General features: G+C 43.3%; 2 protein-coding genes across 7 annotated transcripts in view; one reads left to right on the top strand and one right to left on the bottom strand.

Annotated features, from left to right (window-relative positions):
• The window catches only part of WDFY3 (WD repeat and FYVE domain containing 3), a 207084-nt gene extending 195428 nt beyond the window's left edge, over window positions 1-11656 (top strand). For all 6 annotated transcript variants that reach the window (XM_087724055.1, XM_087724056.1, XM_087724054.1 and 3 more), the window contains 5 exons: window positions 775-871; window positions 3175-3507; window positions 5496-5607; window positions 7208-7405; window positions 7761-11656. In XM_087724055.1, the coding sequence (XP_087580181.1) occupies window positions 775-871; window positions 3175-3507; window positions 5496-5607; window positions 7208-7405; window positions 7761-7881 (861 nt within the window). In that variant the 3' untranslated portion in view covers window positions 7882-11656. The remainder of the gene's footprint in view (window positions 1-774; window positions 872-3174; window positions 3508-5495; window positions 5608-7207; window positions 7406-7760) is intronic.
• A 1825-nt stretch (window positions 11657-13481) lies between these two features.
• The window catches only part of CDS1 (CDP-diacylglycerol synthase 1), a 30016-nt gene continuing 19566 nt past the window's right edge, over window positions 13482-23931 (bottom strand). Inside the window, exons 10-13 of the mRNA XM_014066414.2 lie at window positions 22689-22841; window positions 21223-21342; window positions 20475-20578; window positions 13482-16874 (exon numbers count right to left, since the gene is read on the bottom strand). Of these exons, the coding sequence (XP_013921889.1) occupies window positions 16754-16874; window positions 20475-20578; window positions 21223-21342; window positions 22689-22841 (498 nt within the window). The 3' untranslated portion in view covers window positions 13482-16753. The remainder of the gene's footprint in view (window positions 16875-20474; window positions 20579-21222; window positions 21343-22688; window positions 22842-23931) is intronic.

Here is a 23931-nt window from a genome sequence, read left to right as displayed (position 1 = left end):
TCAAAAATGCTGCGTTCAGTGTATAAGACACACCCAGATTTTCACCCACTTTTTGGGGGAGGGAGGGGGAAAGGTGCGTCTTATACTCCAAAAAATACGGTAACTTTCTAGGATTTCCCGCTGCATTGTAGCAATTTCTGTAGATTTCCTTTATATTATAATGATTCTGTTCATTACTATTATTCTAAACCAGTGGTTCCCAACCTTTTTTTTTGGCTATGTCCCACCTAAACATCTTTAAAATCTTGATTCCCCTCCTCCCTCCCTGTGACATATAATTCTAACTTTACTCAAAAAGCGAATTCTACTCACGTGGAGGAAGCCTTAAAAGACCCTTAATTTGGTTTAAACAAGGTTGAAATTGCCCCCATTAAAAATCAAATTGCCCCCCTGTGGGGCATGGGCCCCCCTTTGGGAACCACTGTTCTAAACCCTTTTCGACTGGATGTATCAATAAGAACGGAGTCGATTTTAATGTGTTTAAAACATTCATCCTTATGTATTTTAATGAGCCGTGATTTACCCTAAGACAGTGGTTCCCAAACTTGGCAACTTTAAGACTTGTGGACTTCAACTCCCAGAATTCTCCAGCCAGCTGGCTGGAGAATTCTGGGAGTTGAAGTCCACAAGTCTTAAAGTTGCCAAGTTTGGGAACCACTGCCCTAAGAGACCATTTGCTTTAGATGGAAAGCAAGTTAGGCCAATGTAAAAAAAAATACTGTATGTGTTAAAAGGATTTTACCTCAGTTCCACCCTGTGTATCTGTCATCCTAGTTTTGGCGGATGGAGTTTCTACAGGTCCCGGAAACTCCCGCTCCTGAACCTGTGGAGATGCTTGAAATGCACGAAGACTGTCCGGAACCACAAATAGGTGCTTTATTTTACATTCTAAAATTATCTTTCTTTTTTTTCAACTGTTCTTCAAGTTCAGTTAGTCCTCGACTTACAACTGGTTTGATCAATGACCATCTGGGATTACAAGAGTATTGAACCAAAGGGGGCATAAGGAGCCCTGGCAGCGTCCCTGGGTGTTCTGACCTAGGTTTCCCAAAATCACAAAAGCAGGCTCCTTATCCCAACAAAACCCCTTTTTTATTAAAGTAATGTGAATTCCTCTCATTCACATCCAGCAAAGTCCTTGCAAACAGTCTTTCAAGGGTGAATTTACAACCACAGGCCTTATCAGGCTTGGAGAGCTGCCAGGCCGATATCTTCGCTACGCTGTACGAGAAAATACTTGGCAAGGAGTCGCTGAGAGTTACGAACAAAGCTTCACATTAACAAAACAAACATAATTGTCTCCTGCAAACTCCACTCCCCTTTTGCTCCTCTTTATTCCCTATGGGAGGGGCCATTCATCGTCCACCTGTGTCTTTACTCCTGAGTCGGCCCTTGTTCCTTAACTGTTCCCTTCACCTGGCAGCTCTGCACATGCGCACATCGGGAACAGGCTCCAACTGTTTTTCTGCCCCACTGATCTCCGACTTCAAAGGCAGCTGATAACTGTCAGACAGCCTTGGTCCCATCTCTGCCTCTGACACAGAGCCCTCATCAGAGCCTTCCCCAGACTCCAGGACTGGCCCATGTTCCTCCCCAACCTCTTCACTGTCTGAGTCGGTCACCAGCGCGCTACAGCATTTAAGGCAGCAGTACACCCACTCTTAACAGCCGCAAGACCACTCCACTGTGGCTTTAATGGCTTCAACCCAGGGGAACTTGGATTGCAGTCATTGATGAGGTGGTTACATAGATACCTGGCTTAACAATTGCAACAACTTGTAGCCCAAATTGTGGTCTCCGTTGTGGTTGTAAGTTGAAGACTACCTGTGTAATGATTTATGATCAGATTGTGTGAAAATTTGATACGTGGGTTTCGAAGAAGAGAAACTTTTAGGACAAAGTGGAATGGACAATTCAGGTGCTTGAAAGCTACCTTTCACGCACGAATAGCAATAGCAATAGCAGTTAGACTTATATACCGCTTCATAGGGCTTTCAGCCCTCTCTAAGCGGTTTACAGAGTCAGCATATCGCCCCCAACAACAATCCGGGTCCTCATTTTACCCACCTCGGAAGGATGGAAGGCTGAGTCAACCCTGAACTGGTGAGATTTGAACAGCCGAACTGCAGAACTGCAGTCAGCTGAAATAGCCTGCAGTGCTGCATTTAACCACTGCGCCACCTCGGCTCGAAGAGGTTGGTGTCCACTGGATAGTGCTCTGAGGTGCTGCCAATCAACCAGGGAGAAATTGAATACAAGTACATATTTTTTAGAAGGACGTGGTGGCTCAGTGGCTAAGATGCTGAGCTTGTCAATCAGAAAGGTCGGCAATTCGGCGCTTCCAATCCCTAACGCTGCAGAACGGAATGAGCTTCTGTTACTTGTCCCAGCTTCTGCCAAGCTGGCAGTTCGAAAGCAAGTAGAAATGCAAGTAGAAAAATAGGAACCACTTTTGGTGGGAAGGTAACAGTGTTCCATGCACCTTCGATGTTGAGTCATGCCACATTACCACGGAGACATCTTCGGACAGCGCTGGCTCTTCGGCTTTGAAACAAAGATGAGCACTGCCCCCTAGAGTCGGGAACGACTAGCACATATGTGCGAGGGGAACCTTTACCTTACTTTTTTTCCTTTTTTTCATGAATCAGACTAAGAGAAATGTCATGGACAAGTTCCAGCCATCTTAACATGCTAATACAGTCCAAAATAGACTTAAAAAAATTAAATGCAAAAGAAATCGTATTAAAGAAATTGAATTTTCATTTAGTTTATACAGCAGTGACTGTGGGGCTGAAGAAGAAAATTCTGCCTGAGTAGTGTTATTATTAAAAGGGAGTCCCTTATCGGCTTGTTACTGACCATAGGGGGCAGTGTTCATCTGCGTTTCAAGGGCCGTTGAGCCAGCGCTGTCCGAAGACATTTCCGCAGTCATGTAGCCGGCATGATATTATGGAACACTGTTCCTTTCCCATCATAGTGATACCTATTTATCTACTCACATTTGCATGCTTTGAACTGCTAGGTTGGCCGGAGCTGGAGCAAATAACGGGAGCTCACCCCATTATGCACGCTTGAGTTCGAACCTTCCAGGCGACAAGCTCAGCTTTTTAATCACGGAGCCATCACGCCGCCCTAGTGTTGTCATTAAAGCCTTTATTTTTGCCTTCCAAGCAGAAGGGCAAGAAGGTCCCGAGGAAGAGAGCAGTGATTCTGACGCAGAAGACCAAGCCCCTGCCCACGACGCCAAATTGCCCGAGAGCCAGCCCCAGCAGGCCCCCGCTGGTCACAGACCTCGGTCCTCCTCAGCTCGAGCAACAGCTGTATGGTCAGTAGAAACCAGCTCCGAAGACACAAGGCGTTGGTCTGACCACCTGAGCTTGGACGAGAAAGACGGCTTCATTTTTGTGAACTATTCCGATGGGCAAGCCAAGGGATACTCGCATGCGCCCACAAACCATTCAAACGCCAACCAAGGGGAATTGCGGCATTACAGCAAGCTCAAACCAGGTATCAGACACCTTTGTAAAAGGGCAGAATTAAAGTGATGTGGATGCCAGCTTCCTTGATTTTAGCATGTGTGGGGTGGAGACAGGAGTGAAATGTACTTTGCTACCGGTTCACAAATGTGAGTTCGCGTGCGTGCCCAGAGCCTCAAAAACGGACATGACAACATCCAGGTGGGCGGGTGGAACCTGCCGCCGAGCGCACCTGCAAAATAGAACAGCGAAGGGAGGGGGGGCGGGAATCCGCTGTGCCACGCGATTTAGATTAGCTAGGAAGCAAGAAATCCTGCTTTCTACCTAATATAAATCGCGTGTCACAGCTGATTGTCAGAAATGCCACTTGGGGAACCGCTAGCATTTTTTTTGCTACCGGTTCAGGCGAACCGGTAGCATTTCACCCCTGGGTGGAGACTTCATCTCGTCTAGCAGCATCGTGCCCTAATGATAGCGGGTTAGGAAAGAGTTACAGTGGAGACTGGTGGTTTGTCTTGATTCGATAGTCGCGGGTTTACATTTTTGCACACTTGAGGACTCATGGGAACGTCGCAGCCATTGTTTTACGAGAACGGTGCATTGAAATGTCTATATTGATCCAGGATAGTTGTCAAAGAAAACATAACATGTCCTGGAAGCTAAGGGGGGATAATTATCCGTCTCACAAATGCCTGTTCTATATTAGAAGAAGATGTTAGAGGCAGAATCCTGGCAACTGGAGTTCTTTTCTCTTTGAAATGTTTTGCTGCTTATCGAAATACTTTCTTCAGTCCTGTAGAAAGTTAGCAACCCAAAGGTTTTTCCGGATCGAGTGCCCAAAGCGCACTCGAACCCCCAAAATGCAATGCGCGTGCGGTCACTGTGCATGCACCCCGTACATGCGCACACGGCCCCACCACATGCACCTCGCCCCTGTGCATGTGCCCTGCTCCCGCATGTGCCCTGCCCCTGCATGTGCCCTGCCCCCTGAGCATTCATGCACGCACGTCCCGCACACCCCCGTGCATGTGTGGCAGAGACCTGAGAACCAACATGCACAGTGGAGCTGAACTGGGGTAACGGCTCGCATGTCCATAGAGAGGGCACTGCGTGCCACCTGTGACACATGCACTATAGTGGTTCTGGGAGATATTAAAAAGGCAGAATGTTATATTTCCCAGGATGAGAAAAGGGGAAGCGTGTTTTTAAAACCATGAAGCAACTCCCTGCCCCCAGCAGATATTTGGTGCACATTAAGACCGGGGCAGCCGATCTACAAGACAATTGGAGCTTCAGCTCCAGGGTGATGGGATTAAGACATGACTTCTCAGGACATAATAGTATTAGCCCTCTACCCATCTAGCAGCAGAGCTCACTGCATTGTGAAATCACCTGGGGACATTACATCAGCCCAAGGTTCAACCAAACTTGATTGAGACAAACATGATTCTGCATGGGAGTCTGACTACAACCAATAGAATACATATTCCTGCACAGGAACAGGAAGCTCAAGGGCAAGGCCCAAGAGAGGGTATAAATACCTCTCTCTCTCTCCACTCCATGTGCTCAGCTGCCCAGGACCTCAAACCCATGTGGTCCTGTCCACCAATAAACCATCTTTCCAATCAGCCTCCATGTTTCCAGTGTCTTTCTCCCCACTTGGAACTGAACCAGATGGACATTTCTTCCAACCGTCCAAAGCAGCAAAACGTTTCATACCAAAAAGAAAAGAACTCCAGTTGCCATAAATGAACTTCCAGGTAACTCTGGGAGCCTGCGAATCTTCATCAGCACTAGAATAGAGAGCTTCTGTTCTTTTGTCCACCCATGTTAGGGATGGCTACCCTTTCCTGCCTCTTAGCCCTGTGGCATGTTCTGAAAAAAAGGGACCAGCTGCTCCACAGCCAACAGAGATGTGCATCCCCCTGTTTCCAGTCGAGTGTTAAATTTGTGGATCAGAAGTTTCTCGCTCGCCTACTTTCCACGTTTGCTTACCTTATCACCTGCATCTATTTTTAGGCTACAGATGGGAGAGGCAGCTAGTGTTCAGGAGCAAATTAACTATGCACACCGCCTTTGACCGCAAGGACAATGCACACCCTGCAGAAATCACAGCGCTGGCCATTTCCAAGTAAGTAGGTTGCCCTCTCCTTAATTCCTTGCACATAATTCTTCCAAATGGCAGCAGAAAGCTTAGTAGGGCATTTAAAGGCTTCAGATCACCGAAGCAAAATAGTGGCCTGGGGGGAACCCTGCTTCCTATCATCTGTCTGAAAATGGCATTAAATCCAGTGGTGGGGTTCTACCAGTGTAACAAGCAGTTTGTTGAGCGCACTTTGAAAGCAGCTCAACAACTCGCCTTCTACTCAGTGGTGGGTTTCAAAAAATGTTAGAATCTCTTCTGTAGGTGTGGCCTGCTTTGTGGGAGTGGCTCGGCAGTCATGTAACTGGGTGGGAGTGGCTTGACGGCCATGTGACTGGGTGGGAGTGGCTTGACGGCCATGTGACTGGGTGGGCGTGGCCAACTTGTGAAATGTGGTGAAACCCACTTAACAACGCTCTTGCTTAGCAACCAAAATGTTGGCTCAGAAACTCTGGCATTTGAAGCACGCAAGTCTTAAAGCTGTCAAATTACAAGACCCTTGCACTCCTAACCCCTTAGGAAAAAAAAAAACCCAGGGGTGTTCAAACTTGACAGCTTTAAGACTTGTGGACTTCAACTCCCAGAATTCCTCCTCTCGCTCTTCATCTTGATGATGTGCGGACAGGCGGGGGGGGAGGGAGCTGGAACCGGTTCTAAATGGCACTTTGGATTTGTGGAACTTCTTCTATAGAAGAGGTTAGAACTGGCAGGAACCCACCCCTGCTTCTACTGCAGCACCGGCGAGTAAAACAGCTGAGACGTGGCAAGTGCTCTGTCGCGCCCGTCAGCTGGGCTTCAAACAAAGGAAATATAGGGCAGACTAGGGCAGAGGCCGGAGGGGGGGGGGCAACTGATCACCAGAACTACCGGTTTGCACAAACCTGTGTGAACCGGCTGAATCCCACCTGATTAAATCGATTCATCATAAAGAGGCTGAGATAGTTAAATTATTTTGCAAAATATATAAAATGTTCATGAAATAGCAAAAAATCCCATTTCACTGAAAAGTGTCCTTCAGGCTCTCTGAAAGAACTTTAAAAGAAATAAAACACGCATATAGCTAGTCCTCATTTACGATCACAACTGGGGCCAGAATATCTGTGGCTAAGCAAGGCGGTTGTTAAATAAGTCACACCTAACATTACTAACCAATTTCGTTGTATACATGATGTACAATGACAATAAAGGCTATACTATACTACCTTTTTTGCAGTTCTTAAGTGAATCACATGGTTGTTAAGCAGATCCGGTTTCCCCCTCCCCCCCAATTGATTTTGCTTGTCATAAACTGCCTGGGAAGGTGGTAAATGATGCTCACATGACCCTGGGACCATTATAAATAAATGCTGGTTGCCAAGTGCCCCGATTTGGATCTCATGACCAAACAAATGTTCATAAAATGGGGCTTATTTACTCAACAACCCTATTGCTTAGTGACAGAAGTTCCAATTACAGTTGTAAGTCAAGGACTGCCTATAATGGAGGGATGATGGAAGATAGACCTGCATTTCTTTTGACCTGCTGGATTACACTCTCCTCTTCAGCCACAGGTTTTGACCGGAAGCTAATGCATATTTGTTTCTTCCAGGGATCACAGCAGGATTCTCGTTGGGGACAGCCGAGGCCGCGTGTTCAGCTGGTCTGTGAGTGACCAACCGGGCCGCTCTGCAGCTGACCACTGGGTGAAAGACGAGGGAGGAGACAGCTGCTCCAGCTGCTCGGTCCGCTTCTCTCTTACCGAAAGACGTCACCATTGTAGGAATTGTGGACAACTCTTCTGTCAGAAGTAAGAGCAGCCACTTTCAAGAGCTCGGCTTCTCTGTAACCAAACGATTCTTGGGCGAGTCTATTCTCCAAAAACCTTGGTAGCAAAGTACCGTATTTTTCGGAGTATAAGAGGCTCCAAAGTATAAGACGCACCTAGCTTTTGGGAGGGGGGAAGGGGGAAACCATGGGGGGGGGGAAATCTGCCTCTGACTCCCAGCAGTTTGCCTCCTTGCAACAAACAGCAAACAGTACAGACAATATGCACTGTTTGTGGTGTATTTCTGTACATGTGTGCCTGACCCATAGAAATAGCAAAGAATTGGAGAAATGTACAGAAGGAGAGATCAGTCTTAACTCCACATTTCTTTCTCCAGGTGCAGCCGTTTTCAGTCCGAAATCAAGCGGTTGAAAATCTCTTCCCCGGTCCGGGTTTGCCAGAACTGTTATTACAATTTGCAGCACGAGCGAGGGCCGGAGGAGGGATCCTGGAATTAACACCGTCAAGAGGAACAGCGCAAAGCCAGACGGCAATATTGCGGGGCCAGCAAGAACTCACCCGAGCGGATTAATTCCCGGCCTGAGCAGCACATTCGGAGCGGTTGCAGCGGTTACCAATTCCCCGTGTCACCTCCCTACGCAAGGACCGCGAGCGAGAGGGATCATTCATTATTTTGTGGGGCACCTTTGCAGAGAGGTGCCAGAAAACATCAGCTGGGATCTGGCGGGAAGGGCGTCATAATTGCCCCGACTGCGTCAAGGTGCCCCGCGAGCCTCTTCCGTCTTCTCCGCCAAGAAAAGACCTCCTTCACCATCTCTCGCCCCAGCTTGATTTTGTAGTTAGTCCCATTCGATTTGGGTTGCCAGAAGCAGGAGGCTTTTTAGGAAAAAAAAATAGTTGTACATTTGCCTTCTTCGCAAAGCAAAACTGTGGATATTGTAAATAGAGAAAATGGCCTTTTTATCAAAAAAAACAAACAAACTGGACTGCCTGTTACATGGGATTTCAGACCACTAACTATACTTTGCATCTCTTCTTTGGCTCATCTATTTAAACATGATTTTGTTTTTGTTTTTTGTTTTTTAATTGAAAAGAAGAAAGCATCAAGGGGCATTATGTTTCCCCCCCCCTTCCCCTTTACTATTCCAACTGCATGATTCTTTTAGTTACTCACATGATCTTAAGTTAATCCAAGCTATTTTGAAGATGGGGGGGAAGGGGGGAGACCATCCTTTTGTTTTGTGGCATAGGACTTCAAACATTTTATTCTAAACTGTAAGATAACCAAAAAGCCCCCCCCTCCCCCCCGGCGTTCTGTTGCGTTTTTAATACATCTATTTAGAATCTCTCTTCGTATTTAAATAAGGTCTGTTTTTATACACCTTGCTGCTTGCTCATTCTTTACCATTGTAAGTAATCCGCTAATCCAGATAGGTCTAAGGCAAGTCTTACTTAAAAACACTAGTAAACGGCTTGCATGAAAATCAGATTTAATACTCTTCGTTTTCGGGAGGTTCCCCCCCCCCAAAAAAGAAAACCAATGGACCATTTTTTTTTCCTTTTAGGTGGTTTTGTTCTTGGGGTTTTGATTTTTTGTTTTTGCAAAATGGACTTGGAAACGTCCCGACAACTTGGAAATGCTTAGAGGGGTCCCAGTGAATTTCAAAATTAAATTCAGACTTGCTCCTTTACTTAGGGCTTGAACCTGATGTTGCACCCCAGTTTCATCATTCATTTGTTCACTTGGAGGACATAAATTCAGCTATTTTATAGATCAGCATTTATAGTACTATGAAAAATATACAGATCAGATCCAATCAAACATCTCAGTGAAATGAGGCTTTGAAGTGTAGTTTTTTGTTTTATCCCCTCTACCCCCTCCCCCCCATGTACTGGATCCTTCCTTCCTTCCTTCCTTCCTTCCTTCCTTCCTTCCTTCCTTCCTTCCTTCCTTCCTTCCTTCTTTCCTTGGTGATGAGATTATTGCTACTGCCTTTTAACTATGGTAAAAGACGACAGTTTTTTTTTTAAAAAAACAAGTAACTCAGAAACAACATGGCACATCACGAAATGTAGCACAACATAAACCTTGTGATTTGTTAACACTTCGGTGGGAGGAGGAAAATGAATTTAACATAATTTTGAATAGTTCGTCCAGAGCAATTTTCTCCCTGGTTAGAAATCAATGCAGTGATTAGGTTAAGTATGTATGCTGAGGATTTTTTTAATTGTCACGAAGGATTGCAAGACTTCATTGGGGTTATAATAAATGGATTTCACACACACACACACACCAAAAAAACCCTTTCACACATGAGCACACACGGGTTTATGAAAATTGTTTTTCCCCACTGGATGTTTTTGTCACAACCAGCATTGAGCTAATGGCTATTCTTCTGCCTTGTTCGGTGCTGCCAAGTTTGATATCTGCCAAGTTTCTCAATAGTTTTTTTTTTTAAGATAGAATCTCCAACTATTGACATTATGCTAGAATAAGACTCTGTAATCATAGGCACAGTGCTGCTTATGTGGTCCTTAAACTCAGCCGAACAGAAAATTTTAAAGTACAAATATAAAAAAGGCAAAGCACGTTGAAATTCTCTCAATCTCCTTCATTCCACTGAAAATTCTCTCCCTTCCCCAAATAACTAAATTTAACTCGGAAGTTCTTAATCTGAAGGTTATCTTTTTTTCAGCTTGAGAATGATTTTTTTTTTTTCCCCAAACTCTCGGTTAATTCCTCCAAATGAAATTCTAAGCCCTGGTCGACACTAACATTCGTAGACACTAATGCTGGCTCATTAGAAGATACGTATCGGTTTTCTGGGTTTTTTTGTTTTTATTCTCCTAATTTTGAGTACGTAGACCTATTGTACCGGTGTTATTCTACACTTTTTACATTTGGTGTTCTCAGAGGGAAGGTGACTTCTGCGTGGCGTTGTGGTTAAATGTGTATAACTTGTATTTAAATTTCGGTGTGCTGAACAAATTTGCTACTTGACTGGGGAGGAAAGCTTGCAGATTTCTACCCTTATTTATCTACTCCAAGGGGTAACTGTGAAGTTGCATCCTGTCGATGAGAGGGGAAAACGTGGGGATATTCTGCGCCAAGAAATGGCAAGGCACCCTCCGTTCCTACCTTAAAGCCCCTTCCAAGTCCCACTGGGATACATGGATACTGAGCAATACAATTCTTTAGTGTAGTGAAGTCTTCACAGCTCCCATCAGCTGCTACTATAATTCGGAATGCTTTTTTTTTTCTTTCTTTCTTTCCACAGTCCCATAAAATGTTTTTATCATAGCCCAAAGTTTTTCAACTCGGCATCTTACAGAGGTGTGGACTTCAGTTCCCAGAATTCCACAGCTGCGGAATTCTGAAAGTTGAAATCCACGCCCCTTGGAAGATGCTGAAGATTCGATTGAGAAAACTCTGGGCTCAACACCGAAACCTTTTTCCCGCCAGTTGCAATTTGCTTTGTGTGTTTGTGTGTGTGTAAAAAACCGAACATTGGTTGTGCAGCAGCCAAACTTTTGCACTGTCAAGCAGTTCGCCTCACCCTGCCTTGTTCTTTGACGTGGTTCTTCCTGAAAGGTATCCATACACTCTTTGTTTGTAACGTGTGACTGTAATGTTCATGCTTAAGAAGAAGGTCAGAATGGCAGCCCCATCCCTCATCTGCCAGTCCAGGCGCAAAAGACTTTTTAGAGACATTATTTTGCACTTTCTTATGTATAAAAATTAGTAGGAACTTTTCCTTTTTTTTCTTTCTTTTTTTTTGTTCCAGATTTGGTTTTGGTAAAATGAACTGTGTATAATAATAATAATTAAAAAAAATATTTATGCAGTTAAAACTGTTTTTAGAAAATATTTTTAATTTCAGCAAGTTTGGTTACTTGTTGCATGACTTAACACAACTGACTTTTTGTGTCAGTACAATGTATATTTTTTGTCCTGTTATTAATTTGTAAGCCTTGGGGTAAATGGCCATTTATTTGTACAGCAAACCGGAGTAAATTGAAGATAACTGGCTAGGACTGGAGGGGTGGATTTTTTTGTACTATATTGAAGAATCCAATATCTGTTTTTGGTGGTTATGTAAAAGGCCTGAAGAATTACTATCTAGTGTGCAATCTGTGATATCTGAATGTTTTATTGTATATTTGTCTCCAATGCAAAAAGGTAGAGTAACACAATTACAATACATGATTAAATGCAATAGTTCAGGTACCTTTTTTTGTTTTTTCATTTCAAATAAATACTATTTACCACCACGTTTTTCGGTCCAGATCTCTTTGAAAAATCGTATAACCAGCTTTGGAAACGTCTAAACTATCGGATAAGGTGTGTGCATCAAGAATTCTGTTTCCAGCCAAGTCAAACTCAATCCGCCCAAAATCAAAGGAACTTGAGTGTTTACGCAGTGCAAACCAAGAAGCTAATAGAAAGCACTGAACTGTTTTAATCTGAGTTGCTGCAGCGATTAAGGGTATAGGATTGTTTTAATTTTGAACGAAAAGAGAGCTTTCTGGACACTTGCGTTATCCAATCATAGAAAACATGGTATTTAAGATGCCAAAGTTTATATATGGTGCTATAAAGATAAAAGTTCCCTTGCACATGTGTGCTAGTCGTTCTCGACTCTAGGGGGCGGCGCTCATCTCCGTTTCTAAGCCGAAGAACCAGCACTGTCCAAAGATGTCTCCATGGTCACGTGGCCGGCATGACTCAATGCTGAAGGCGCACGGAGTGCTGTTACCTCCCCACCAGTGATCCCTATTTTTCTACTTGCATTTTTACGTGTTTTCGAACTGCTAAGTTGGCAGAAGCTGGGACAAGTAACAGGAGCTCACCGTTACGCGGTGCTAGGGATTCGAACTGCTGAACTGCCGACCTGAGCAAAAAGAACTATTGTATATCCTTTACATGGAACTTTTTATCATACGTGATACTCCTTTGAACCTGCATCTGTGCTTGATGCCTCTTCCAAATCTGCTGTGTTTCAAAGTTATATATATTGACGTAATTAAAACTTATGAAATGGAATCCCAGTAGGACTCCCATTGACTAGAAACTGGGGCTACCCATTATCTAAAACATACTCATCTATGCAGTAAACAAGTTGAAGCCTCCCAGCGTGGCTTAATTGCCCTCAGAAATAATAGGTGTTTTGTCGGTAGAGGCATCTCTCTTAGAAGCCCTACAGCTTTGTAACCATAGGCAACCCAATGAAGAGGCTAGGAAATGCTGCAACTTTTTCCGCGATCGTTTTTCTGGCACTTTCCCGAAGTGGCTGACCTCGCAAGCGAATTCACAAGACTGTAAAAAAAAAAAATGACTTGGTTGCCTGGCTAAGTTTTGACCCCCAGTTCCACATGTCGTCATAGTACAAGGAATACTTTTGCCATTCGCTTTGAAACAGTCTTCAATATCCGCAAGGAACACTGTCCTTTTTTTTTTTCTTTTCGGAAGTTTTGGATCGAGGCGTAGATGTGTTTTTTTCACTTTCACAATTTTTTCCCCCTGCTACGCATTCCAATTAAGTTCTAGAATAAACAGGTCATGTTGCATTATGTCCCCTTCTTAGTAAGAGGTCTGTTAATTGAAAGGGAGGGGGGGACCCACTCTAGAAAATCAGGCCTGCAGGATAGCCTGGATTGGCCGAAAGTGGAATTGGATTTGTAGCTAGTGCTTCTGTAGCTTTTAGGAGCATGTGGATGAATTAGACCAGTGTTTTTCAACCTTGGCAACTTGAAGATGTCTGGACTTCAACTCCCAGAATTCCCCAGCCAGCATTCGCTGGCTGGGGAATTCTGGGAGTTGAAGTCCAGACATCTTCAAGTTGCCAAGGTTGAAAAACACTGAATTAGACCATTACTTCAAAATACTGTTTATTTGGGAACCACAATTGCTAACCAAGTTTATATTGTGTGTTCCTGGCCATTAAATATCAACTTGGATTCAAAAAAATCAATTTTCCATTGGCTTGTTAGTAAACGAATAGAAGCATCAGTTAGCTTTATAAGGACCTAAACCAGAACTTGGATTGCAATCTGTAAATACTTTTTACATACAAAGAAAACTCACAATGCTGGGCTGTTATTTTTTCAGCAGAGCTTTATTATCTCCAGCTCAGTTCTACAAAATAGTCAAAACACATCTCAATATTTAAACATTTACAGTATGCACAATTTTGCTAAGCAAGTGGAGGTGTTTTACTGAAAAGTGCAAATTAAAAGGCAGACATAAGCGAAGAGTTTCCTTTGGATCACACTGTTAGAATAGGGGTTGTTGAAAACTTCTAACTGCATACAACAGAAAGAAAAACCTAAAGCTGAGTTGTATCCTTAAAAGAGACATCCAGTACACACTCTAATTCAGCCAATACGATTGGGACATTTATTTTTCCAAGTGCTTTCACTAAACCTATAAAGCAAAACTCTCATTCTTTGTGAACGGCTTATTGGCACTGCTTCTTATATATGCGTGTGTGAGCACATATATAATAAACACCTTTTAAAATCATTTTGCAGCAGTTTATTAGGTTATTCTTACATTGTCACCAAAAAGTGTTTTATTTAAAAGACATCCTAAACGTTTGTTGATGCTAGAGCGCAACTAACATTATCAAGAAGGCTTTTTCAGTTGAAGGAATAGCAGCATTACATAGTGGTGTCTCTTATTAGTGCAAACAAAGCTGACTGCTTTAATTCATTTGCGTTCAGTTGCTTAAATACAAACAAATTTAAATTAAAAAATATATATTAAAAAATTACAAACATAACCCCCCAAATTGCAATGTTATATTAAAACTGAACTTTACATATTTTTATGATTCACCATCAAGATGGAATAAGTAGCATGTTTTCTAAAGAAAACTTTTTAAGTCTTATTTTTTTTACAGACCTACAATGACTAGCGTGTTCAGTGCAAATATTCCTACTAATCTTTAACCCAATGCCAGCATCTCTTGTTAGGTATGGTCTTTTTTGCCCTGCTTTTCCTTCTTAAACGGCCATGTCCGTTGGGCTCTATCCTACTTGTTGGTAGTATCACTTTAGAAATCTAATGTTTCACCTACACAGGAGTCCCATTTAAAATCCTCCTTCCACCCCACACCTCGCTGAACATAAAAGGAAGGCATGGAATGCCAAGCCACAGGATTCATTCTGTACAATCCCTACCAAACAGGTATTTTATGCAACCGGAAGAAATGGCACCTAACCAGGCAGGTTTCAGAGATGAGTAGCTGGATAGCCTCATCCCAAAGGCGTTAAGTAGTCTCGGCAGATCTTGCGATCTACCTCTGGCACTGCCTGACCAAAAGCACGGCTATAAGGATGGCTCTTCTCTGATCTTATGGCCCTCACAATTGAAAAGAAAAAAGAATGGATGTAAGTTGCCTGAACAATGGACATATTCAGAGAACCCCAGTTCCATACAGATTTCTCAGCATGGCAAAGGTGTCTTTGGGTGTTCAAGCAAAGGTTCTGAACCCAGCCTCAGGGCCTCTTTGTGCCAGCCTAAAGAATCACAGCTGCTGCAAGTACTAGGAGGGCCAAAGACAATGGCTGAAGGGGAAAACTTCAGTGAATCCTGTATTATAATCAGCTTTTGCTAAGAATGGAGCAATACAGGCAGGACAAACACTACTGCTGCTTCTAAAGAAATGTTGCAAGGAATCCCCAGGGTTTAAATAGTGGCAATGTTCCTCATTTGCAGCAGTTTCAGTTGATAACATTAGTCTGAATCTATTGGATGTCTGCCTTGTCCGGAGTAATCTTACTATTGCTGAAAATCAAACAGACAGGTTTCATTATTTTGGAAGTCAAAGAGGGACAGGCGATTTCCACAAAACCGCTTTAAAAAGGTAAACAAAGCAAGGCAAAAACAGGGGTTAAGCCAGCTGCCTTAAAAACCCTACAAAAATAAGAAGAATGCTCACTGCAAAGAAAATTAACATTCAAATTAAATTTGTAGGGAACAATCCTCTAGAAATTATCTTGCCCAATCCAATTAAGTAAACTGAGCTTTTGTGCTGCTCCCTTCATTTGCATAAGCAAAGGAAGTCTGCAAAGACTGCAGCTGTTGATTGCCTTACATCCTATTTACGGTAGTCAGTCACATTCATACTCTAATTTTTGGCTTTCCACTTACTGTTATTTGAACTTAAAAATAAGGTGTGTGGATTATGACATGATAACAGAAATCATGCAGAAGAACTGAAGAGATGAAGGAACTCTTTAAAATGTGACAGTTTATGCAAGGCTCAAGAAAAGTCTGAATAAAATGGAGCACATCTCAGACAGGGCAGCTGACGCGGGTTTGAAGACTCCAATGTGATTGGCCAAGACCTTCCAGGTTAAGATGATGGATACACAAATCCTCCCATAAAGGTAGAAAACCACACTGAATCGAGGCTCTGTACTTCCTGAAATTGCCAAGAGAGCACTTCTATTGCACTTACCATAAAATAGGGGTCTCCAACCCTGGCAGCTTTAAGCTTGGAGGACTTCAACTCCCAGTTTTCTGGGAGTTGAAGTCCTCCAGGCTTAAAGTTGCCAAGGCTGGAGACCCTTGCCATAAAAGACACAAAACAATTAACATATCTGAACATTTGCAGGCGCGTTTCTTAAGAGCCCGCTCAAAAGCTCTGAATGGAACTTGCTTGGGAAAATGCAGGCCACCCCTCATGTAACTAGATGACTATGATTCCGTTAAGGGGCATCCAATCACTTTCAGTCCCACAGAGAAGATAACCCTAAAAGCCTGCACCCTTCCACTAGATTCCTCTCCCCTCCAATACATACCTATTGGGTTTGTTTTTTTTTCATTACAAACACAGTCAACCTGAGAAACCTAAAAAAAGATACAAATTTGCCCATTTCCCTGCTTTTTTGGGGGGATGGCAAAATAGCTTCTATTGCCATTTGGTTGTTACTTAAGTTATACTATCAAATAACTGAGATACCAACACTGTCTTACATAATGCCATTCACTGAACTGGTGTCATTAATATCACTGCACTAAATGAGGGGCTACCTTTTTTTATGAACTGCACGCCCTAATTGTTTCTTTAACTTTTATTTACTAAGAGTATGTGCATCATTGCTCAGAACAGAACAGTTAAGACCAAAGCAAGAAGTCTCATTCCATTAAGTCAAGGATATAAATTATTGCAAAAACATGCAGTTGTTAAAAAGAAACTTAAAACCTTGATGGCATCCTGGGTGTTCACAGTATCCTCCGTAAACAGTCATATCTTTGGACACAGGCTGGCTTGATTCCCACACACCTCTCTCTTCAAAAGCAGAATTGCATTCCCGGCTAGGCTTCACTTTTGTAGTCCATCCTTCAGTCCTCCTAGCCTCTCAGGGATGTTGGAGGAATCCTTTCTCGATGAGATGTGATTTCAAAGTTTTATAAATATTTAATTGCTCCTCTGGCTGGAGGACCAAGAGTTGTTTCAGCAGTTTGCTGGGATTCGGGCCTCTGGTGATTTACATTTAAGAAGACAACATTTCAATCTGCAGTGCCACTTTTCTATGTGTTTCATTTGTATATCAATTATAAAAAATCAATATAGCAATAAAAAAGAAACCCCCATAAGGAAAGATAGCAAAAGGAGCAATGAAAATGCCCCTTCCTCAAAAGGATCCACCCCCCTAATTGTCAAAGGCCTGGTGAAGAATCTGGTCTTCAAAGCACTCCAAAATACCAACAGGATCTTGGGAACTTCATTCCAGAGGGCAAGCGCTGTGACACAGAAGCTGTGCTTCTGGAGTACCAATACATTATGGCCCTTTTTAATGCACAGCAACACTGTTGGATCAAAGCCACCAGGCAGATACTAGGAACCCTCCAGGAGCTGACCCTATGCCACATAGGACTTTACAGGTAGCAGCTAATGTTCTCTCTAAGCTGCGTGGCCGTGCGGCCGCACACATGGCAACAAAACACCGCGCGGCAGTTGGAAACTGCCGCACAGTGGTTTTTGTGAGACGCTTTCCACGATAATAGGAGAGGAGAGCCAGCCTGGAGACAGCAATCAGTTCTAGGTCCACAAGGCAGAAAGTAGCTGAGAGAAGGGGTGTGGGGGTTGAGAGAAGGCATGGGACGGGCTCCCAGCAGCGGCTGCTCAGATTTGCCATTTGAGAGAGAGAGAGAGAGAGGAAGGGAGGGAGAGAGAGAGAGAGTGAGCATGTGTATCCCTCCTTCCTTCAGCCCAACACTCGCGCTGGCATCCCGACCAGATGAGAGGGACTGCAGAGGGTCTCCTCAAGTCTAGGGCAGCGAGTCATTCGATGGGAAACTTGCCTCTTGGAAGGAATGACCCGGCTTGGCTCCCGCTTCATCTTTCCTGCCTCGTCTCTCCTGCTTCTTCGCTTCTCCGTTCGGTTGTTGGGCGGCAGATCGAAAGCAGGAGCCAAGCCGGGTCATTCCTTCCAAGAGGCAAGTTTCCCATCGAATGACTCGCTGCCCTAGACTCAAGGAGACCCTCTGCAGTCGCTCACGTCTGGCCAGGATGCCAGAGAGAGTGTTGGGCTGAAGGAAGGATACACACGCGAGAGAGAGGGGGGGGGGAAGAGGGAGGGAGAGAGACAGAGGATGTGTGTTAGTTAGTGCCCTCTGTTCGAGAACACTGCCTGCATGGGTACATTCTGAAACAATTGAACTTTTTGAGTCATCTTCAAGAACAGCCCCATGCAGAATATATTGCAAAATCAAACTGTGGGATGGCCTGGGCTTTTCATTCTGTAATTTTGGTTTCATGTTTTGTTCCTTAGCTGTGTGCTCTGGAAGAAAAATAAGCACTAAAAACACTTTTGTGAGGGAAAGAGGAAAAGAGCCAAATTCCAACTGATCATCACTGCTGAAGAGGTGATCTCAGATGTTCTGTCTCTTAGCACTTCATAGCCTAATGACCACAAAGGCAGCGGGGGGGAACAATCCGTTAACCCTAAATCCTGTGTTTCATCTGTCACTCTAATCCTTCCTGCTCCTTGTTTATTTGATTGTTAATCTCAGGGTTCCTTCCTTCCTGCCTGCCTGAGGCTCTCCTCTTGACTCTACTACTGGTGGTGGGACAAGCAGCAGCAAAGCATTAGGCTTTTCGGACTACCTCATGGACTTCCTGTAAACAAGTCTTTCTGTTTAGATTACAAAACCTGGCCTCTGTAAGCCTTACTCAGGTCGGATCCTGTTCTCCAGGAACACAAAGTGCTTCCTCTAACAATAGCAAGCCTACTTTCCCATTATAAAAAGCTGCCAGGGAAATTTGCCATTAGATAACTAGAGAATTTGCTGTCTAAAGCATAAATAGCTGACTTCTCTTGCATGACTGACCGAGCACTAATACAGATTCCGCATGAGAGGATGTAAGCAGTGCTGCCTGCTTTGCCATCGGAGCTCTCAATCTCTCAATTCTGCCCTAATTCACCTCTGCTTTGCTTTCCCTATTTCAAATGCCATCGGAGTAATGATGTCAGGCGACAAGGAAGATCACCAGGGGGACCCAGGACTTTTGAAAAATATTTTACATCATGTTTAAGACAGATGAAAATCAGTGGTTCTTGTTTCCCTGAAAATAAGACCTCCCCGGATAATAAGCCCAATCGGGCTTTTGAGCAAATGTGCTAAAATACACACACCCCCTGAAAATATTGCAACACAGCAGCAGCCATGAGGTGACCATGCCCGCCGCCTCCTGCACCTCAAAAATAGTAAGACCTCCCCGAAAATAAGGCCAAGCACTTATTTCAGGGGTCAAAAGAAAATAAGACCCTGGCTTATTTTTGGGAAAACGTGGTATATTATACCATGTCAATTCTTACTTATTTAGAGGTAATGCAAAATTCTATGACATGAAGAAATTGTTTGTACTGCTACCCATATCTATTCTTTCTATTTTTACCCTGCTGCTGAACTCAAAAACGATACATCTCCTCTGTGCCTTTCATGAATATCATTTCATAGGCAAACACTACTGGGCCATCTCTGTTTATAATTGCCGACACACTCAAGAAACTCATAGAAGTTTGACGCAGCATCTTTTGCAAAAAGAATGCTGAGTTTTCCTTAGCAAAACTTGTGCTCTATACAATTGTAAAACTACTACTACTACTACTACTACTACTACTACTTCTTCTTCTTCTTCTTCTTCTTCTTCTTCTTCTTCTTCTTCTTCTTCTTCTTCTTCTTCTTCTTCTTCTTCTTCTTCTTCTTCTTCTTCTTCTTCTTCTTCTTCTTCTTCTTCTTCTTCTTCTTCTTCTTCTTCTTCTTCTTCTTCTTCCTGGCATATTCCCGCAGATGCAGGGTCCGTTTTTCGGATCACTGAATGCCACTTTGCGTCTCTGGGACGCAGGGCCATGGCTTGCATGTCTACAATTTCCAAACCTGAAGTTTAAATTAAACACTCTCTGTCCCGGCCATATTCCATTCCTCAAAGAAGACTGATTTTTGTGATGCATTTTTCTTTCAGCTCAATAAGTGTTTAAAGTATTATTATTTTTAAGGACACAGAGCGAGTAAGTTTTGAGGATGAGAAGAATTGAGAGCACCAATTATAAAGCTATACAGAGCTTTATAAATAGTAAACAGTACTCCAAACATACTGGTAATAGCACAGTGGGACAACAGGACATTATCAGGAGGCAGCTGATTCAGAGGATGGAAACGGCCATGTTTGGTCTCTGGAAGATAAATCACTTCCATTTCCAAGCACATTGCCAGTTTTTCCTGGAAAACCTGGCTGAAATTTACCAGCCTAATTTCAGGCTGTTTTTTTCAGGCTTCCTGGTGTTGTGGTTGTAGATGAGAATTAAACAGTTGGCTTCCCAGAAGCTTCTCTCCATTTGATTGAGGTTCAGCATCCTCAGGAGACCTGGGTGAAGAAATGGGGTGCTGGGGAACCACGTGCAGCTTCCTAGTTGTAGTTTTACCTCACCTATTTTGGAGTCCAAAAGAATGGCTCAATTGGCTTCTTGGCTCTCAACAGCACTTTCATACAGTCCAGCATTGGGGATATGGCTGGTACAAAAGCATCTGTATGTCTTCCAACCAACTCTAAAATGACGCCTTACGAAAACGTACCTTATGAAACTGGTAATGTAGACATGTACAAAAGTAGCCATCAAGTACTGACAATCAAAACGATCCATTATTCCACCATGGCCAGGAATAGTATCAGCAAAATCCTGAAAGGGAAAAGGACGTGCTTATATTGTTTGACTACATGGCCCAGTATCCAGAGTTAGAACTATTTAGTAGGACTGTCAACCAATTGAATGTTGTGAAATTCTGATCTGGCAGATCCCAGTAGAATGGACAATGCATAGAATTCCAGTGGGGAATTGGCCAATAAAAAAAGGGTGTGATGATGTCACTATGCAAATTACATAATTTGTATCAATGCTGTCACTTGCATAATGACATACAAATGACATTATTTTGGATTGACTCGTGCCATTTGCATAATGTTTATATGCAAATTACATTATTTTGTATCAATTTATGTCATTTGCATAATGAGGCCATCACACAAAAGGCATAAATTGATACAAGTGGCTTAATCTGCATAATGATCTCATTACCCAAATGACATAAATGGCTATGTTTGCATGCTTTTGTATTGAACAGACATTTGTGAATGCAAGACATCTCTTTCGCCTTCAATCATTAAACATTATGAGGTTTCATTGTTGCTATCTTTTAAACTATCGAGTTGAAAGTTAATTATCACTGCAGTAGTCCATTAATAATAGTTTATTATCTTTAGCAACTGGAGACACATTTTTTAAAATGTGTGCTTACAAAATGCCACCCCAGGTTATGTACTCACCTTGATTTTGAAAGCTCTTTTGAATCCACTGGCAAAAAACCCTCCAAATGGCCCAATTAAAGATGCAAATGTTGATAATGCAAAGCTGTGCATCTGGAATGGGTACAATGTCACAGTTTCCTGCAATAGGGCAGCATTTATTTGATATTAACAGACAAAATCATTCCTACATTTAGCATATTAACGGATTAAAAGCTTTCAAGCAAAATTAGCAGCTTAATTGTACAAACAGGAAATAATCTTGGTAGCCATGGTAAAAGTTGGAGTAAAGGTTGGAGATTTATATCATCCAGAGAAGTTCATATGATTCTTTTCTTCTGTTATGAAAAGGGTAAAAATGATTCCTCTTTTGAGGCCAACTTAGGCCGGAAGAACTATGATTTCACCCAAACCATGTTGCTGATTGATTAGTTTTTTCCTCATCAGCATCATCAAGTTCATATAAATATTATGTCATATTATAGCAGCTAGCAAAGTAACTGAAGCTCTGTCCAGCAGAAGAGGGATGTGCATAATCAGGGTCTGGTATCAGAATTATATCTTTCTATTTAAATGAAAAGCACATAACTGGGCATTCTAGTTGCAAGGAAGTTCTCAAGGTGGTAGAAAGTCCTTCCTGAACCCAGAGGACAATCCACAGAATAGGTTTGTTTCACGTCTTGCTATCCAAGTGCAAAACGGACCTTTCTTTCTGCCATAGTGGGTCAAATGAGATTCTAACCTTCCGCCAAGGGTAGAGGAGTGTCATAAAAGGAAAGGAAAAAAAGTAAGGGTAAAGGTATTCCTTGTTCAGTCATGTCCAACTCCAGGGACCAGTGCTCATCTCAGTTTCAACGGAGACAACATTGTCCAAAGACAGTTCTGTGGTCATGTGGCCAGAAGGACTCTATGCCGAGACACACAGAACACTGTTACCTGCTAGACTGTTGTGGTCTAGAGGTGGAGCTCTCGCCTCACAATCAGGAGGTTGTGAGTTCAATCCTAGGCAGAGGCAGAGGTAGGGCCTCCTGCTTGGGCAGGGGGGGTTGGACTAGATGACCTGCACAAGGTCCCTTCCAACTCTGTTAATCTATTAAATCTGTTTGAATGGTACCTGTTTATCTACTCGCATTTGCATGCTTTCGAACTGCTAAGTGGGCAGGAGTAATGCGTGCTCTCCCCGTTGCATAGCGCTCTGGTCTTGAACCCAGACTGACAGCTTTCCAGCTGACAAGCTCACTGTCTTTAACCTCTAAGCCATTGACTTTTCTCCATAAAAGAAAAATTTAACAGTGATTTTCTTTGTGATATATTCTTGTACTTGTGGGAAATAGGGTGAAAGGCTTGTTCCTAGCGTTGTTATTTTATTTCTTCTAACAAACTAACCGGAAGGAGAGCTGAGCATTTTAGATACTTTAGCCCTTTTTCTAGCCAATTTTCTGAATGCTTAAGATCTAGCTTTTCTTTAAGGATTTAATTATGCATACCTTTCTCAGAGCAACTTGAAGCAATGGTGGTAAGGAGTATTTCTTTAGCTGGAAAAGTTCTGATGGTTCACATTCTGTGACAAACCTGTTAGTTTCACTGTTATATTCCACAGGACATACAAAGTACTGGTATTGTGCCAGAAGATGAGCAACCTGAAAGAACAACAGATATCCTTAGATATTGCTGATTAAGGGCTTCCTGTAGAGTTGGGGTGCAATTATGAGCTTCTCCAATCCTCCACTAAGCCTTTATATCCCCTGAAATTAGATAAATGGTGGCTGGAAAGAAAGCTTGGGAGGAAGGGATACAACCTGGCTAGGCAGGCTGGCTGGCTAAACTTGCTACCCTTGATATTTTTTAATTATTACCAAACTATTACCAAAATTAAACAATGCTCACACATTTGCAATGCTAGTGTATAGACCAGCAATGTCGAACCTTTTTTGGCTCACGTGCTAAAAGTGTGGGGGGGAGCGCAGGGGGGGTCGTGCGTGGTCATGCCACACCCATAATGCAATGCGCAACCCCCAACATGCATGCACGCATGACAGGCACAAACAACCCCCCCCCCATTTTTTGCATGCTTTTTTCGCCCTCCCCAAGCTCCAGAGGCTTTATAGGAGCAATTATATGGGGGGGGGGGCAAAAACAGCCTCCCCTGCCCCCCTGGAGGCTCTTCAAAGGCTTCAGGAGTTTCCCTGAAACCTCCGGAGCGCAAAAAAACAGCCTACTGGCAAACCGGAAGTTCGGGAACAGACTTCTGGTTTGCTCGTAGGGCCGGTTTAAGCCCTTCGGAGCCTTCAGGGGCATTCTGGAAGCTTCCCTGAAGGCTCCAGAAGACAAAAAACGACCCTACAAGCAAACCAGAAGTCCATTCCTGAATTTCCAGTTTGCCCGTTGGTTTTTTGCGCTCTGGAAGCTTTAGGGAAGCTCCTGAAGCCTCCGGAGGGCCTTGGGGGAGAGGAGGCTGTTTTTGACCTCCCCAGGTCCTATAAAGCCTCTGGAGCCTGGGGAGGGCGAAAAATGGCTTAAAAAAAAGGCTAAAGTCAGCTGGCCAGCGTGTACATGCACACTGGCCAGCTGACAGGCAATGCCTCGCGTGCCCTGACAAAAATGGCTCCAAGTGCCCCCTGTGGCACGTGTGCCATAGGTTCGCTATCCCGGGTATAGACTAAGGAGAGGCCTTGTCTCCTTCTAAGTCAAAACGTAATTATTAAAAGTAACTCTCCTTTTAGGATTCAT

This window comes from Thamnophis sirtalis, unplaced genomic scaffold (assembly GCF_051295495.1).
Source record: "Thamnophis sirtalis isolate CommonGarterSnake01/CBP01778 unplaced genomic scaffold, rThaSir2_p1.2 scaffold_10, whole genome shotgun sequence".
NCBI lineage: Eukaryota > Metazoa > Chordata > Lepidosauria > Squamata > Natricidae > Thamnophis > Thamnophis sirtalis.
This window is presented reverse-complemented; position numbering and strand designations above follow the sequence as displayed.